The sequence below is a fragment of the Xiphophorus maculatus genome, chromosome 18, assembly GCF_002775205.1.
Source record: "Xiphophorus maculatus strain JP 163 A chromosome 18, X_maculatus-5.0-male, whole genome shotgun sequence".
Taxonomy (NCBI): Eukaryota; Metazoa; Chordata; class Actinopteri; order Cyprinodontiformes; family Poeciliidae; genus Xiphophorus; species Xiphophorus maculatus.
Genome location: NC_036460.1, coordinates 32,273,884 through 32,289,891, shown reverse-complemented (window position 1 = coordinate 32,289,891; position 16,008 = coordinate 32,273,884). Strand labels below are relative to the sequence as shown.

At 41.8% G+C, this 16,008-nt stretch overlaps 1 protein-coding gene across 3 annotated transcripts in view; it reads right to left on the bottom strand.

The window, feature by feature from the left end:
• sorl1 (sortilin related receptor 1) overlaps nt 1-16,008 on the bottom strand; it is a 194,641-nt gene that overhangs the window by 137,593 nt on the left and 41,040 nt on the right. For all 3 annotated transcript variants that reach the window (XR_002754350.1, XM_023351415.1, XM_023351416.1), the window contains exon 5: nt 8,615-8,682. Coding sequence is in view for 2 of the 3 variants with exons in the window: in XM_023351415.1 (XP_023207183.1) it covers nt 8,615-8,682 (68 nt within the window). In the remaining variant the exon portion in view is untranslated. The remainder of the gene's footprint in view (nt 1-8,614; nt 8,683-16,008) is intronic.

Genomic DNA, 16,008 nt, shown 5'->3' with positions numbered 1-16,008 from the left:
TCTGTTTTTGGACTTCTGTGCTATGTCACAGATCGTCCATAACAAACACCATGTTCAGGCATAAGGGCACTTGGCACCAGGTCACAGTTCGATGATCGACTTTGTCATTGATTCATCGGATCTGCAGCCGTATGTCTCTCAGGTGAAGAGAGGTGCGAAGCTGTCCACTGACCACTACCTGGTAGTGAGTTGGCTCCGGTGGTGGGGGAGGATGCCAGTCAGACCTGGCAAGCCCAAATGTGTTGTGAGGGTCTGCTGGGAACGTCTGGCGGAGTCCCCTGTGAGACAGAGCTTTAACTCCCATCTCTGGCAGAACTTTGAACAAGTTTGGGGAGGTGGGGGACATTGAGTCTGAGTGGACCATGTTCCGTGCTTCCATTGTCGAGGCAGCTTATTGGAGCTGTGGCCGCAAGGTTGTCGGTGCCTGTTGCTGCGGCAACCCTTGAACCCGTTGGTGGACACCTTTGATGAGGGATGCTTTCAGGCTAAAGAAGAAGTCCTATCAGGGGACTCCAGTAGCAGCTGATGGGTACCGGCAGGCAAAGCGGCATGCGGCTCGGGTGGTTGCTGAGGCAAAAACTCGGCTGTGGGAGGAGTTTGGAGAGGCCATGGAGAAAGAGTTCCACACAGCTTTGAGGAGATTCTGGTCTGCCATCCGGCGTCTCAGAAGGGGGAAGCAGTGCAGCACAAACACTGTTTATAGTAGGGATGGCGTGCTGCCGACCTCGACTCGGGACGTTGTGGGCCGGTGGGCAGAATACTTCGAAGACTTCTGCAATCCCACCAACATGCCTTCCATCGAGGAAGCTGAGCCTGGGGACTCTGTGTCGGGCTCTCCAATCTCTGGGGACAAGGTGGTTAAAAAGCTCTTCGGTGGCAGGGCCCTGGGGGTGGATGAGATTCGTCCTGGGTTCCTTAAGGCTCTGGATGTTGTAGGGTTGTGTTGGCTGACATGACTCTGCAATATTGCATGGACATCGGGGGCAGTTCCCCTGGATTGGCAGACTGAGGTGGTGGTCTCCCTGTTCAAAAAAGGGGAACCTAGGGTGTGCTCCAATTACAGGGGGTGTCACACTGTTAAGAACCCTCCCTTCCTCATATCCTTAGTGTAATGCCCAGTGCACACGACATAATCTTAGAGTTGTCGGCCAATTGTCGGCCCATTTTCAAAACCTGAGAGACCACACATTAGCCAACAGAAATCCTAGGTATAACGGTTCGATCGGGTTCGATCATGCCATGTGTTGTCCAACAATGGGCACAAAATAATGGCTACAAGTCCAGTTAACTAATTTTAAAACCAGGCATTAGTCAATGCTTTACTACAATCTACCTGCAATGCATGTGACAACCCTAGTGTCAGTCCTGTCTGAATGAAAATCATTATAACCTATTTATGTCACGTTAATGAAGAACAGCTGAAAAGTTACCGGGTTTATCAACTGAGGCAGCAATTTTACTCCAACTCCTCCCCTTGTCATTTCTGTATTCTTTGCACAAAATGTTGAATAAACATTAATGTTGTTTCCACATATCATCTCCAATGTCCGTTGGACTTCAGGTTGCGCCGTGTCAGCTGTTTAGGATTCCCCTCCGTAATTTCCCATCAGAAAGCACGGAGGAGAATCCGCGCTTTCTGATTGGCTACCTGTCACATTCAACTAGCTGCATTAACGTTCCCAATCTACCGTAACACACAACACACTGCAGGATGATCGGTTATGAAATCGCAAGCGACAATCTTAGAACGGCCAACGTTCTAAGATTGTCATAAGGGGAAAATCGGGGCAAAAAAACTGTGTAGTGTGAATTATTGCATCAGGTAGTCAGATCTGCCAATTTTCTCTATTTAAATCTGATTATTACTGAAGGGCAACATAATACACACTTCATAATCTGCACTCTTTTGGTTGAATGCAGTATTTATTTCCACTTTGGCTTTATGTTGTTTAGTTTTTATTCAAGTACATTTTTTGTTAATGAGACTGAAAATCCATTTTATTTTGTTTTTGGTTGTTTTGTTTATCAGTTCCAGTGTTAAGTGTTTTTTTGAAAATAAAGTGCATCTTTGGCAGGAAATCGCATGCATTATTACGTCATTTCCATCAAATCAGTGTAAAAAGGTCTTCAACAATATTATCGTTTATCGCAATAATTTTTGAGACAATTAATCGCTCAGCAAAATTTGTTATCATGACAGGCCTATGTGTGTCTGTGTCTGGTGAATTTTTGGTTAAAACATGTTTGTCATTCAGTGAAGTTATTCACAGTGGGTGGATAATCCAGAAATTTTACTCAAGAGTAGCAACACCTTCATAATAAAATTACTCAAGTAAAAGGAAAAATTACAGCGCAGTAAAAATACTCCAAAAAGTAAATTTTTTCAAGGAAGTTATTCAAGTAAATGTAATTAAGTAAATGTAACTAGCTACTACCCAGCTCTGCTTACTAATAAATATAAATATAAATAGTTTTTTTGGGAGGGGGTCTCTGGAAAACTATTGGAGTGGGGCAGCAGGGTTTCCCTGGAGAACGCAGCCATAATTCTAATGTTTTTTATGCTGTATATTTTATTTAACCTGAGTAGAAAACTTTGCCATTTTCTGTAGGCAAAAGGGCTCTTGGCAAAAGTAGGTGGAAACCACCCCAAACATCAAAAAGGGCTCTCTGTTCTGTTGATGCTTTAATGCATGAGTGACTGGAAGAGGTATGAAAACTACCAGGGGAGGAAGTTGACCAAGAAACATATGTGACCTGAAAACCAAATGCAGCTGCAATGAAAAAGTGCTGGCGAAACATGAGTGATTAGCAGCCTTCTGCTACCTCCAGCCTGCTGCTCAAAGATGAACATAAAACTAATTTGGGGGTCGAGGAAGGAGGGGGGCAGTGAGTCAGCTGTGACTCCATTTTATCACAGACTGCAAACAAAAAACATTTCAGTCAGTTTTTGCTTCTGTTCTGCATTGGCGGAGTATCAGTGATGGTAAAAGTCATTCACCCATTCACACACACATTCACACACTGATGGGGCAAGCTATTGGATAGTAGCCACAGTGTCCTGGGGCAGCCTGACAGGGGAGACCACCACCAGAAGGCTAGGCGGGTGAATGTCTTCCAAGGACACAATGACAGAGGCAGAAAGAGTGGGAATGGAACTGGAAACCCACCGATTGTGGGACAACCTCCTACCACCGGAGTATGGATCAGTACACCTCTGTGACCACTCTAGGATAATAATCTGTTTGGTTTGTTTTACAAAGACAAATAATTACCATATTTTACGTACTGTAAGTGGTACTTTTTCCTCATAGTTTTGCTGGCCCTGCGGCTCAGATTGTTTTTTTTTCTCTTCCTGATGTCACCAACATTGTCCCATGGAGGTGACGGCGTTTCAACTGACACTGTCATAATAGGAAGTATCTATCACATTATGTAAGTAATTCTAAAACTAAAACCTGAAGCTCCGTGTTGTTGCAAACTAACACGGAACTAAACTAAAAATGACAAAGGACAGAGGATTATTAATGAAAACATCGGGTGAATCAAGCTGGAGCATCTTTCTGGGAAGATATTTCTCTCCTTTTGGATTCACTGGGGCCCTGTGACAGACTGGCGACCTGTCCAGGTTGTACCCTGCTTCTTGCCCGGAACGTTCGCTGGAGATAGGCACCAGCACCCTTCCCGACCCCACCAGGGACAAGGGTGTACAGAAAATAGATGGATTGATGGATTTACTGGGGAAGTGTTTTTCGACCATGGTCCTCAAGGCACACTACCCTGCATACTTTAGGCTTCAGCACATATGATTTCAATTGATGGCTGGTTAACAGGCTTTTGCTGAATTACAATAATCTGAATCCAATATGTTAAGCAGGGAAGCATCTGAAACCTTCAGGGCAGTGTGCCTTGAGGACCAGAGTTGGGGAAACACTGACCTTGGGAACTCTCCAGAGGACCCATTGAAATCTAGACACTTCTCGTTCTACACAGCTGTTTCAATTTGATGCTGTGGTTGGAGGACTCCGGGAAATCAAATGAAGTGATACACTCTAATCTTTGCAGGCATCTGGTCTCCTCAAAGAACATATCTAATGTCTGATCACAAGTGAGGGCAGAGGGATCCAATGAGATCCAATTACAATCATGAAAATCCTGTTTTTAACCCGATTCGGGCTACCAGATCGCCGGCGATCTGAGATGCATACATATTTTTCAAATGCCGGTAGAATTCGAACCACGTAAGGTAGAGCAATTTTTTTTTTTTGCATATTAAACTGTAAGAATTGCGCTTCCTTTTCCGACCCTAAACATCCCCCCCGAGTTGCTGTGCGCGCGCAGACGAGTTCACAGATTTATAGTAAAAAGGATGGGTCCACAAACATGATGTGGCATCCATCCCTATATTTGTAGATCAGCTCGGGTCTGGCCAATCACTTCCTGTGTTGTTCTGACGTTGACAGAATGAAATACTACGAGATTTCATGAAATGTCACATGACTTCAGGTGAGATTTCATAAAAGTCATTTCCGTTTCCTGCACGTGCTATTTGGCTCTGCTCTTGCAAGGCAAACACCCAAAAAAAAAAAATTATGGAAAGACACGGAGTAAGAAGATTTTACTCTGCGTCCGAAGTCTTGGAGCTCGTCCAATGTGCAATGTATCTTCTGCACTTCTTTTTTCTGATTGCACTGATAAAAGCATTTTTTTTATTTTCCCTCGTTTTATTGTTTTTAGAAAATTGGCTGTAACTTTGAAACGAAGCTTTGAAAAAACTCCAAATAAATTGTGTTTGGTTTAGAAGGCTTGTGTGCAACTTTTTTGTATTGGGAACTTTGGTAAATAAAGTTAGGAAACTCTTCATATTTACAAAAATATGTCAAAAAAATTATAAACGGATGGAGTTCTTGTTATTGTTTTGCAAATTTTCTATTTTTAATCAGTTATTATTGATAAATGGCATACAAACTTGGAAAGGAGGACTTATAAGGATTTTATAGATGTAAAGAACATTGGAGTGCTCCTAATAATGACTCTGCAGCATCCAAAAATGTAAAAAGATGCTCATGCGGACTTTTATAATGGTAGTCCTAAAAGGGTTAAAGAAAACAAAGTCCACCAGATCACCAGAATTCACATTTCTGTTTGTCATGTTGCATGGAGAAAAACAAATGATCTACTAGTGAGAGTCTGCAGTTCATACTGGGAGATTCTGTGATCATTAAAGCAAACAGCATTTCAGGGAGAAACCTGTTTCACAACTCCACTAATAAATCTCCCTCCTTCACGGTTCACACATAATAAAAACACTGTCAACTGTGCTTGACTTTAGAAAGAAAGTATATAATATGTCTAAAGAAACCAAACAGTCAGAGAAAAGAATGTTAATGTACTCCAGTAGCTGTTTAAACGGCCCTGGAGAAAGTTTGCAAAAAAATCTGTGGTCCAACTAGAAAACCACACATTCATTTTACAGCAGTCCTCTTGCTGATTAAAGTCACCACAAAATGCACCAACATCCAATTTCCCCTTTGACGCCTTGAAAAAAACAAAAAAACACCCCACGGATACCCTCACAATTCTTTGCTGCATCCCTATCACTACCTGGATTTACATGACAAATGTGTGCAAATTTTGTCAATATTCCACTGATGTCAAAAAAACACAATTTTGTAAATGTGGCCCTTCTATTAAACAATTAAAATCGCACATGAATAAGTTCGTTCACATGATAAGTCATAAAAAAATATGTCACACCATCATCCTCCTACCACTTCTGGTCTTATTCTTCAGGGTTTGCACCAGTGGCAACCACTGGTTGTTGCTCATGTGACTTGTGTGATGCGAAAAGTGTTTCCATTGCAGTTTTGCAAACTAAAACTACCTCATCCTTTATCCAAAGTTTTTTTTTTTTCATTTGTGAGGATTTGAGTTTTCGTTGTTTATTTTAGGTTTCTGTGTCTATTGAGTCTCCATGTTGTCCTGTCTACCCCTTGATTCCCAGCTGTGTCTTGTTCCCTGATTACCCTCTGCGTATTTAATCCCATCTGTGTTCCTTGTTCCTCGTCGGGTCCTTGTCTAATCTGTTGCGTCAAGCTGTCTTGTCGCGTCAGATGTTTGTCCTGTTACCAGTTGCTACCAGCATTGAGCAATAGACTTCCGCTCATTCTGTGCTGCCTGGATTTTGGATTTGTATTCATATCATCATTAAAAACATAATTCTTTCACTTCACCCTGGGTCTTCAGCATCTCAACACCTCTTCACCAGACTTTATGACAGAAGGACCCGACCACAGGTTCAACAGTGGTCGACATTAGAAGTCTTGGGATCGCAATTTGACTTCTCTATGTGCTGGAGGGCTGGTCCGCCCATTTCCGTTTGCTGGGTTTGGTGGAGCTGCAGCAGGAGGCAGAGTGGGAACGCCAGACAGCTCTGCGTCCTAAGCCGGACAGTCCATTCTCCAACTCCAACATCTCCGGGACCAGCACCACATTCAATGGCCGCCGCAGCGGACTCTTTGCCCCTCGCCGCCACAGTGGACACTTCGCTCCTTGCCGCTGCTGCAGACTCAGCGCCTCTTGCCGCTACTGCAGACACTTCGCCTCTCACTGCTGCTGCAGACACTTCACCTCTCACTGCCAGCCTGCATCCAGCCTCCGCTGCCAGCCTCCGCTGCCAGCCTGCATCCAGCCCCCGCTGCCAGTCCACATCCAGCCTCCGCTGCCAGCCTGGCTTCAGCTGCTGCAGACTAATCTGCTGCCAGCCCGGCATCACCTACCAGTGACTCCTTGTTGCCTCCCAGTGACTCCTCATTGCCTCATCCTCTCTGTTCTCTCAGTGGCTCTTCATCGCTCCTCAGTGGCTCTCTCCCCTGTGTGGTATCAGAGTCTTCCTGCGTTCTGCCTGCGGATAGCCAGCCTGAGCCACCAGAGCTATCATCGAGACAGTCTGCCGGCACTCCGGATCCATCTGCTGGCACTCCTGGATCTCCTGCTCATCGCCAGCCTCCACCTCATCGAGAGTCCGTGCGGCTATCCGGCCGCTCGCCTCCGCCTCTCCGCTGTTTCCTCCTGCACAGTTCCCGGCCTCCGGATCCGCTACGATGGGTCCGCTTCCTGGGCCATACCCGACCTCCGGATCCGCTACGACGGATAGGCTTCCTGCCCCGTTCCCGGCCTCCGGATCCGCCACGACGGGTCCACTTCCTTCGTCATTCCTGGCCTCCGGACTCGCCACCATGAGTTTGCCTCCTGCGCTGTTTTCAACAGGCCCCGCCCTGACAGTTTTTGTTTTATTTATGGACTGAGTTTTCTGCTTCCTGGACTCTGGCCCTCCTTCCTGCGCCTCTCCGCCCACCCTGGTTTGGTTGGGGTTTTTTTTCTGTGGACTCTTGCCTATGTCCAGCTCCCCTCCGCCCACCCTGGGTTGGTTGATATTTATTTATGGACTTTTTTTGAGGGGCGTCTTGGAGCTGCCCTTGGGGAGTGGGGGAGGGTGGCCAAACCATTAACACATGACCCACCCTCTCCCTCTCCCTCCAGAAACAAATGGCGACAAGATAGGAATAAATATCGGTTCTTAATATTAGCCCATTTTGATTTATGGGGATGAATTACAATGTTATTCCAATATGTCAATGTTAATTTATTTATATAGTACATAAAACAACTGCTGTTGACCCAAGTGCTGTACAATTCAATAAAATAAATCAAGAAAACAATAATAAGAACACAAAAAATATATATAAAAATAAGGTTAAAAGAAAATACAAATATAATCCTTAACTGTCATAAAAGAAACTCAAACCATGTTTAAATTAAACAGCTAAAAAAAAAAGTGTATGGGCAAAGATTTAAAAGTCTCAACAGTCTTGGCGGTCCATGCAATTTGTGTTCCTAAACTTTAGGAACACAAATTGCATGTTCCTAAACTTTAGGAACACAAATTGCAAAAGTCTGACCACCTCTGAATTTGAACCTGAATCTCAGAACATCTAAGAGAAACTGGCTGTTTGACTCAAGTACTCTTTCTGCAGAATGCATGTTTAGATCACAAAGATAGGCTAAGACAATCCTTTTAAGATTTAAAAAATAAGCAATGAAATCTTAAAATCAATCCTACAAATAAACAGGCTTTTTACCTGTCAAAAGACAATTGTGCATCACTAATAAATTTAGTGGATTACGGGTTAAAATTCACATAAATGGTGGTGAAACTGTGACAATGCAAAAGAAAGACATGGGGGTTGATTGTCTATTACAATCAACCCTGTAATCTGAATAATCAGGAGCAGAACAGCAACAAGATGTCTTGGTGTCATCTTTTACATTGTTCAACCTGGCCAACTAATTGTCCACATTTACCCCTCTTCAACTCTTTCAGCCATGAGAGCATGACATATGATGCTGGTGCAGACATAACTGAACCCAGCTGGATTCTCGAACAAGATGTTCTTCCATTCCACTGATATTTTCGGGAAGGAAGAATCTCCTCTTTTGTTTTCACTGTAAATCCAGAGAACATACCACAGAGCCCAGAACACTCCTCCCATTCACATTACGTTCACACTCCTGTGAAAGGTCTGCACATCACGAACAGAGACAGCTGTTGTCTTACCAAAAGTAGGTCTTCACATGTTCCTGGATCAACACCCACGTCTCCCCAAAGTCGTCTGACTTCCACAGCTATGGAGGTGGAGGTGGGTGGATGAGGGATAGTGGGGGGGAGGCAGGGAAGGAGGAGAAGCAGAAAGAGGGGGATGGTGAATTTCAAAAATGTAGGTCAGACTCATTGCTATGCTCCAGCACTCACACATATGACAAGGAGAACACTGGAAATGCTTGAGCTTAAGGCAGGAAGACGATTATCGAAAGCTTTCTAAAGCTGCTTTTCCGTTACAAATATGCACAAGTCTTTGTCTATATTATGCTAATGTAAAAAAAAAACTACTTGGTAACACTTTATGTAATGGGGTGTGCATAAGACTGACAAGACACTGTCATAAACAAGACATAGCACCTGTCATGAACATAAATAAGTCTTCATCAATATTTATGACTGTTGTCATAAAGTCTCATTTGGTAAATAATGGCACTTTTAATGCAAAGCTGACATTATTCAAAATGTCTTTGTTATGACAACGTGACATTAACCAAGAAATCATGATCTGTCATTAATTTGTTATAAAAAAAATTTGTTGTAAAAGTATTATAGATTAAAAAAATTATGTAACTTTATGTGGTAATATTATAATGGTTTGCCATTTTGTTTAGTCTTAAATTTCTTAATTTAATTGATCCTAAAGTTTTACAGCAAGATGTCTACAAAGCACTTATGAACTTTGCATTTGAAACATTATTTAAGACTGTTTAAGTCAGGGGTCTCACACTCCAGGCCTCGAGGGCCGCAGTCCTGCAGTTTTTAGATGTGCCACAGATACAAAACACTGGAATGAAATGACTTAATGACCTCCTCCTTGTGTAGATCAGTTTTCCAGAGCCTTAATGACCTAATTATTCTGTTCAGGTGTGGTGCAGCAGAGGCACATCTAAAGGTTGCAGGACTGCGGCCCTCGAGGACTGGAGTTTGAGACCCCTGGTTTAAGTAGTGCAATATAGATTTTTTTCCCTCCAATTTTTATCTAGCAAATTAAAAGCTAATATGTTAGTCAACATTATCCTTTATGTGCATTATTTAGGAACTTGGCTGATGTGACATGGTGCTTTTGTTCTTGCTTTGCTAACTTTAGCCACATGAAGACCCATTTTAATGAAGACATGCTACAGGTGTAGAGGATGCTAATGAGGACCAGCCACCAAAGAAAAAAGTCCCTATTTGACCAAAGAGAAAGAAGCAGATGAAATATTCCCCAAGAAAATTAGGTAAGTCATTTTTGTGTTACTATTCTCTCCAGGTGAAGGTTGGTGGGAGGGGACAGGTAAGTGGGAAAGGGGCAGCGGGATTCAGCATCCATCAGCTGAATTAAGAAGTTACATTTTAGACAACTAATTGTCAAATGTAAAACTGGTGTTTAATCTATTTATTTATTAATAAACTTCTTGCAAACATCCATAAGCTAGAGTATAATTCTGAATGCTCATTAAGTGAAAAGATACACTCATGTGCCTAAAACTATACATTAAATCAGTCGTCCCCAATCCCTGGTCGCGGACCGGTACTGGTCCATGGACCAATTGGTACCAGTGTTCTGATCATTAATGAGGCAATGAAGCCTTCAAACTGCTTTGCCACATAGTGACCAAGCACCCTGTGCATAAGCAACACACTTCAGGTGTCATTGTCTCTCATCACTACCAGATTGGAGTGAGTCTGGTTCACACGGCACAATTTAAGAAATGTCAGCCGATTTTCCAAACCTCTGTGACCACACACAAAAGTACAAAAGTACAACAGGTCAGATCGGTTCGTGTGTCCAGCCACACACAGGACCAACACACCACACACGGATTCCACTCACAAACATCCCAATTCCAGAAGAAAATCCCGTAAAATCCCCAACATACCAAACATGAATTTAGAATAAACAAACAGGGTGACAATGTAGAAGCAATAGCAATAGTTTGTGGGCTCATTTTAAGCGAGCTAGTGTCAGCGTCAAGCCCTGACTGAATGAATAGCCTTATCATTATAACAGTGATGTGCGGTCATCATGGAAAAATAATATATAATGATAAAATAATTTATATTGCTATTTTCACCCTGTGGTTTGTACTATAAAGCAGTGGTCCCAACCCCCGGCCGTGGAGCGGTACTGGTCCGTGGACCAATTGGTACCGGGCCGCATAAGAAATAATTACATATTTCTGTTTTATGTATTATGTGAGTCTGAGGGAGCTTTTATTTTGAAAATCCTTTAACTGAATTCTCTCGGTTACGTCTTTGAGCCCACAAGTAGCAAAATGAGTAATGAGTAAACAAATGTCTTTGGAAAGTTTCTTTGCAAAGGGAAAAAGGCCCAGAGACAGGACAATGTATTTTTCCAGGTAGGTGATTCCCACATTCCAAGCCCGCTCTGCATGATATGTGGTGACCAGCTCTCTAATGAGGCAATGAAGAAGCCTTCAAACTGTTTCGCCAAAGGAATACCCTGTGCATCACTCTTCACTCACACACTTACGTCACCACACTTTCTGATTGGCTACCTGTCACATTCAACAGGTTGCGTTCTCGCTCCCAGTCAGGGAAAACCCCACAGGCTGCAATAAAAGGGCCAAGACAATCAAACATGTTGAATAAGCCCTATTTTAGATGGGAGCAGTCCGACGTTCCACGTAACACACCACACAGACAGGATAATCGTACGATTATCACAAGCGACAATCTTAGAACTCGGAACGTTCTAAGATTGTGTTGGATAAATTGTATTATTAGTAATTATCAAATATTTGTTGTATCATGTAGCCTTGTAGTTACATTTAGATAATGTTTCTGTGTGTTAAATAACTTTGATTCTATCCTGAGACTGCCCTGGGAAATAGGGGTGACAGCTACTCTCAGCAGCTGTTGCCCTGCAGGACTTCCTACAAGACAGAGGTGTTAATTGCTCCCAGCAGAGTTTTACAGGCCTGACAATAAACTCTGCTCTGTGCTGCTTTGTGATACAAAGCCGTTGCTTTGAAGCTATGCAATGTGTCTTGTTTCACACCGGGCCTGGAGCAAGAAAGATTTAGAGTATAGATAACATGTGTCTAGAAGTGAATGTTATTTAGCGCTGCAACCATGTGATGAATGCTTTGACCCCACCCCATAGGGTTGCAGCGCCCCTTGTGGCAGGTTCCTAAAGATCAATAAAATAGAGGGAGCGGGAGATGTGTTTCCAGAGTAGGTGGAGATTTGTAACTGGAAACATCTCTCTGTCTGCTCTCCTCGCGAGTATAAAAGAATCTAACTCTCTTGTCTTTCCTGTATTTGTTTAATTGTCTCTAATAGGTATTTAGACCTGACATTATTTGGTCCTTCGCAGCCGGATGCCAAAATACCGGAAGGATTCCAGCGGGCATGGTGGACCCCAGTAAAGACCGTGCGCACGGCAAGTTTCCTAGTGGAAGCTTATCAGAACCTGTTCAAGGGCTGGCGCTCTGCCTGCCTGCTGGGATCTTACGGTTGACGGCTCTGACGGGAAGACAGGAGAGGGTGAGTAGATTCTTGTTTAAAAGTGTGGCGAATGACTGCGGGTCATTGCGCGAATAAGAAAACCCTGGACATTCTAGACTCTAACAGGTAAAAAATAAAACTGAATCCGTGAAGGGCGTCCGAAGTCCTTACGTAAAAATTTCGTGGAAAAGGCGCACGGAGCCTAGTATTAACCTGCAGTAAAATTTAATAAATTGGAAGATAAAAAATAAAAATAATAAAATTTAATCAATTAGCCGATAAAAAATTAAAATAATAAAATTTCCTCAATTCGATATATAATAATAAACTTTAATCAATAATAAAAATATTTAAATCAGGCATTAAAATTGTAATTGGAACGGATGGCGGAGTCCGGCTGAGCAGGAGCTTAAATTCCGCAGCAACAACACGTGTGATTGTGAGTGTGATTGGAGATATAAATACCGCTTGGTGTTTTATCTCATATAAAAACAGTAGGGTTGTAACCAGCAAACCTGTCTTGGATGCAGAGGTAAGAACCCCCCACTCGAAAGAGTTGAAGCGGGGGTTACCACTACAGGTATTTTTAATTGCTGGCCTACTGAAAAGATCTCCAGTTTATAGGATTCCCTATGAGTCGGACAAACTGGGCTAAATTGTAAAAAAAACAAAAAAAAATGGGGAAGAGTCTAAGTAAAATTAAGCCGACAGCCAGTTTAAAATCAAATGACTGGAAATATGTTGAAAATCAGGATCCGCATAAAATAAAACATTTAGATAAATGGATAACAAACTATAACTTTGACGGCCGTCTAAACTCACAGAAACTAACAGTACTGCAGGATGAAATAAAGCAAAAAACAAAGTCAAACCCAAAGAAAATGCGCAAAGAAGGGTATGAGGATGTAAAATTTTGGTTGGAATTAGCACAAAAAAGAGAAGAGGAGGAAGAATCGTTTGATGAATACAGCCTGAGAATACATCAACATTACGTAGGATTGAAAACTGGGATTTTAGATGGATGCATTAACCACGCTATACACGTAGAAAAGGTCTCAAAAGAACAGACAAAGGTTTCAGGAGCCTTTTTCCCAGATGAGGAGCAAATATTATATCACGACAGGAGAGGAAGAGGAAGATTTAGGGGTAGAGGTCAGAACCCCAGAGGACAGAGAGGGAGAATGGGAAGAGGGAACTACAGACAAAATAATTACAGACAAAATAATTTCAAACAAAATTATTTAGGATGTTGGTGTTGTGGGAAGGAAGGACACATAGCCAGACATTGCCCAGAAAAAATACATAGATCAGTCAGCATGACTAGAATCAGAAAGTTTAGAGAGTGAAGAAGTCCAATTTAAATCTACAGGATTTATTATCTATGGACAGTGTAAGACCAGAAATAACACTTTTTATGCAGGGATGGCCTTATGTAGCTAGGATTAGTTTTGATTCCAACCACTGATGGGCACATAGCGGTTAACAGGCAGTCGAGCAGCAGGAGGGGGAGGGGAAGTAGCTGAAGTTACCAAATACCAAAATAACAAAACAGAAGGGGAGAAACAAATAATACGAAAAGCAAACTTTAAGTGGTCTAAGAACTGGGGAGAAACTTTGGTGCAGGGAATTGCAGCTCCCACTGGGCTTTTCTCCCTCCCCCATGTTGCCCTTCAGAAGAGGCAAATAGTCAGCCACACACGACTAATCTTTATCCTATGATACAGTTAGCAAATCCAAATGTAGGGGAAGATGGAGCAGCGTCCACGATTCTGGTATATAGAACGTGGACCTCCCCGCATGTAACTCTGTTTTAAATAAACTAAAAAAAAAAAAAAACCCCAAAACACAGATGATGTCTTTTCTAGGGTTAACTAACTATTGTTGAGACTGGGTGCCTAATTCTGCAGTAATAGTGGTTCCTTTAAGCAAACTAATATATGGAAAAAAAAAAATTTAAAAATGTCTTCCTCTTTGGAATGGACAGAGGCAGCAGAGACAGCACTAAGTGAAATAAAGCAGGCCCTAGTGTCAAGTGCTGCGCTCGCCTTACCAGACTATAAAAAACATTTTTTCCAGATGGTGGATTGCAAAGGTCAGTATATGACCTCGGTGCTAGTTCAGCAACATGGTGATAAAATGAGACCAATAGCATATTTTTCTTCCAAACTTGATAGTGTGGCGTGTGCCCAGCCTCCCTGTGTGAGAGCAGTGATTGCTGCTTCTATGGCAGTAGAAGTTAGTGCTCCTATTGTACTGTTTCATCCGTTAACATTAAAAGTACCACATGCAGTTTCAGCACTATTATTACAAACAAATATGATTTTTTATCGCCTGCGAGGCATCTCACTTGTATGAGCACATTATTATCGCAACCTCGTCTGACTATTGAAAGATGCACGATTTTAAGATCCTGCAACTTTGTTACCTCTTCCAGATGATGGTACAAAGCATGATTGTCAGGAAATGGCAGAACAAAATGCAAAGAGTAGAAATGATTTAAAAGATCTACCATTAGATCACGGTGAAATACTTTTTGTTGATGGTTCCTCAAAGAAAAATGTACAAGGGAAAACTCAAACCGGTTATGCAGTAGTGACTAAAAAAAAAAATAGTGTTAAAAGCTAAAAAACTTCCCTCACACTACTCGGCTCAGGCTGCAGCATTGATAGCGCTAACCACCGCTTGTAAACTAATGAAAGATAAAGCAGTGACGATTACACCGATAGTCAATATGCGTTTGCAACAGTACACACGTTTGCACAGTACTGGCAAAATAGGGGTATGATAACTTCTACAGGAAAACCAGTAACTCGTGCAGACCTATTAAAAGATTCTATTTATGGATTTATTTATTTTTTTTAAGAACTTTTAATGCATTACAAAAGGTCATTTCATTTCAAAAAAGTGCCTACAGAAAGAAGAGAGGGCTGCAAATGAAATAAGGAAATAAAGTTAATAAATAAATAGAAACAGGCTCTAACTGTAAGAGGCATTGCTCCGATAACAACAAACTGCAGTATGCAACCGATTCTAGATAGTTTCAAAATCAGTCTTTTTAAACTGACCAAAACTTTAGGATAGATAAAATATTATTAAATCTACAGGAATTATGGATGAATAAGACAGAATACAATAGAAGTAACTCACTTGTTAACTAGAAATTGATTGAATATAGAAAAAGTTTGCTACACTGTACAAATTTGTTGTTGAAGGATAATATTAAGTTAGAAATAACTTATGGGTTAATTAAAGAGGATCTGGTGGAATTTTTGTAGTGAATGATGTAGATCAGGAGACTTGCAGCCCCCCCCCTTGCAGCAGCTCCGCAGGGGGGCCACAGAGTTGGGCTGTAACTGCTACCCCACTAGATTCAACTAATTAACATGTGAAGCCTCCTTGCATACCACTAATTTTAAGTGCGAAGTAACCTCTGCTTACAGCAGTTCAGCAGAAAAGGACAAGCTGCTGTGAGGCACATCATTGTCTCTCCCATCTTTAAATTTGTTTTCATTAGTCTGACTTTTTATTTAAGCTATAAGTGTCAGTTCTTCTATATTTTGTTAAATATAACGAATTCATTTCTTTCTTTTGAGTTACCAGTTTCCTCTTGACCCGTTCAAAAAGGGGAGGGGAAATTTGGTTTTTATTTTAATTTCTTTCATTTGTAGATTTAGTGATATACTGACCAGTATTTGTTAGGGTTTTGTGTGTTTAATTGCCCCTTAGTGTGTGTTAATGGTCTGATCAGCCATTATCTAAGTTCCCCTCATGTCTTGTTAAGTCAGTTTGTGCTTGAGTTTGTTCTGTTACCGACTGCATTGTACTTTGTTATGTTGATTTTAGTTTGGGCCCAATTTATCATTTTTTGATTTTTTGTTGACTATATTTTGAATTTT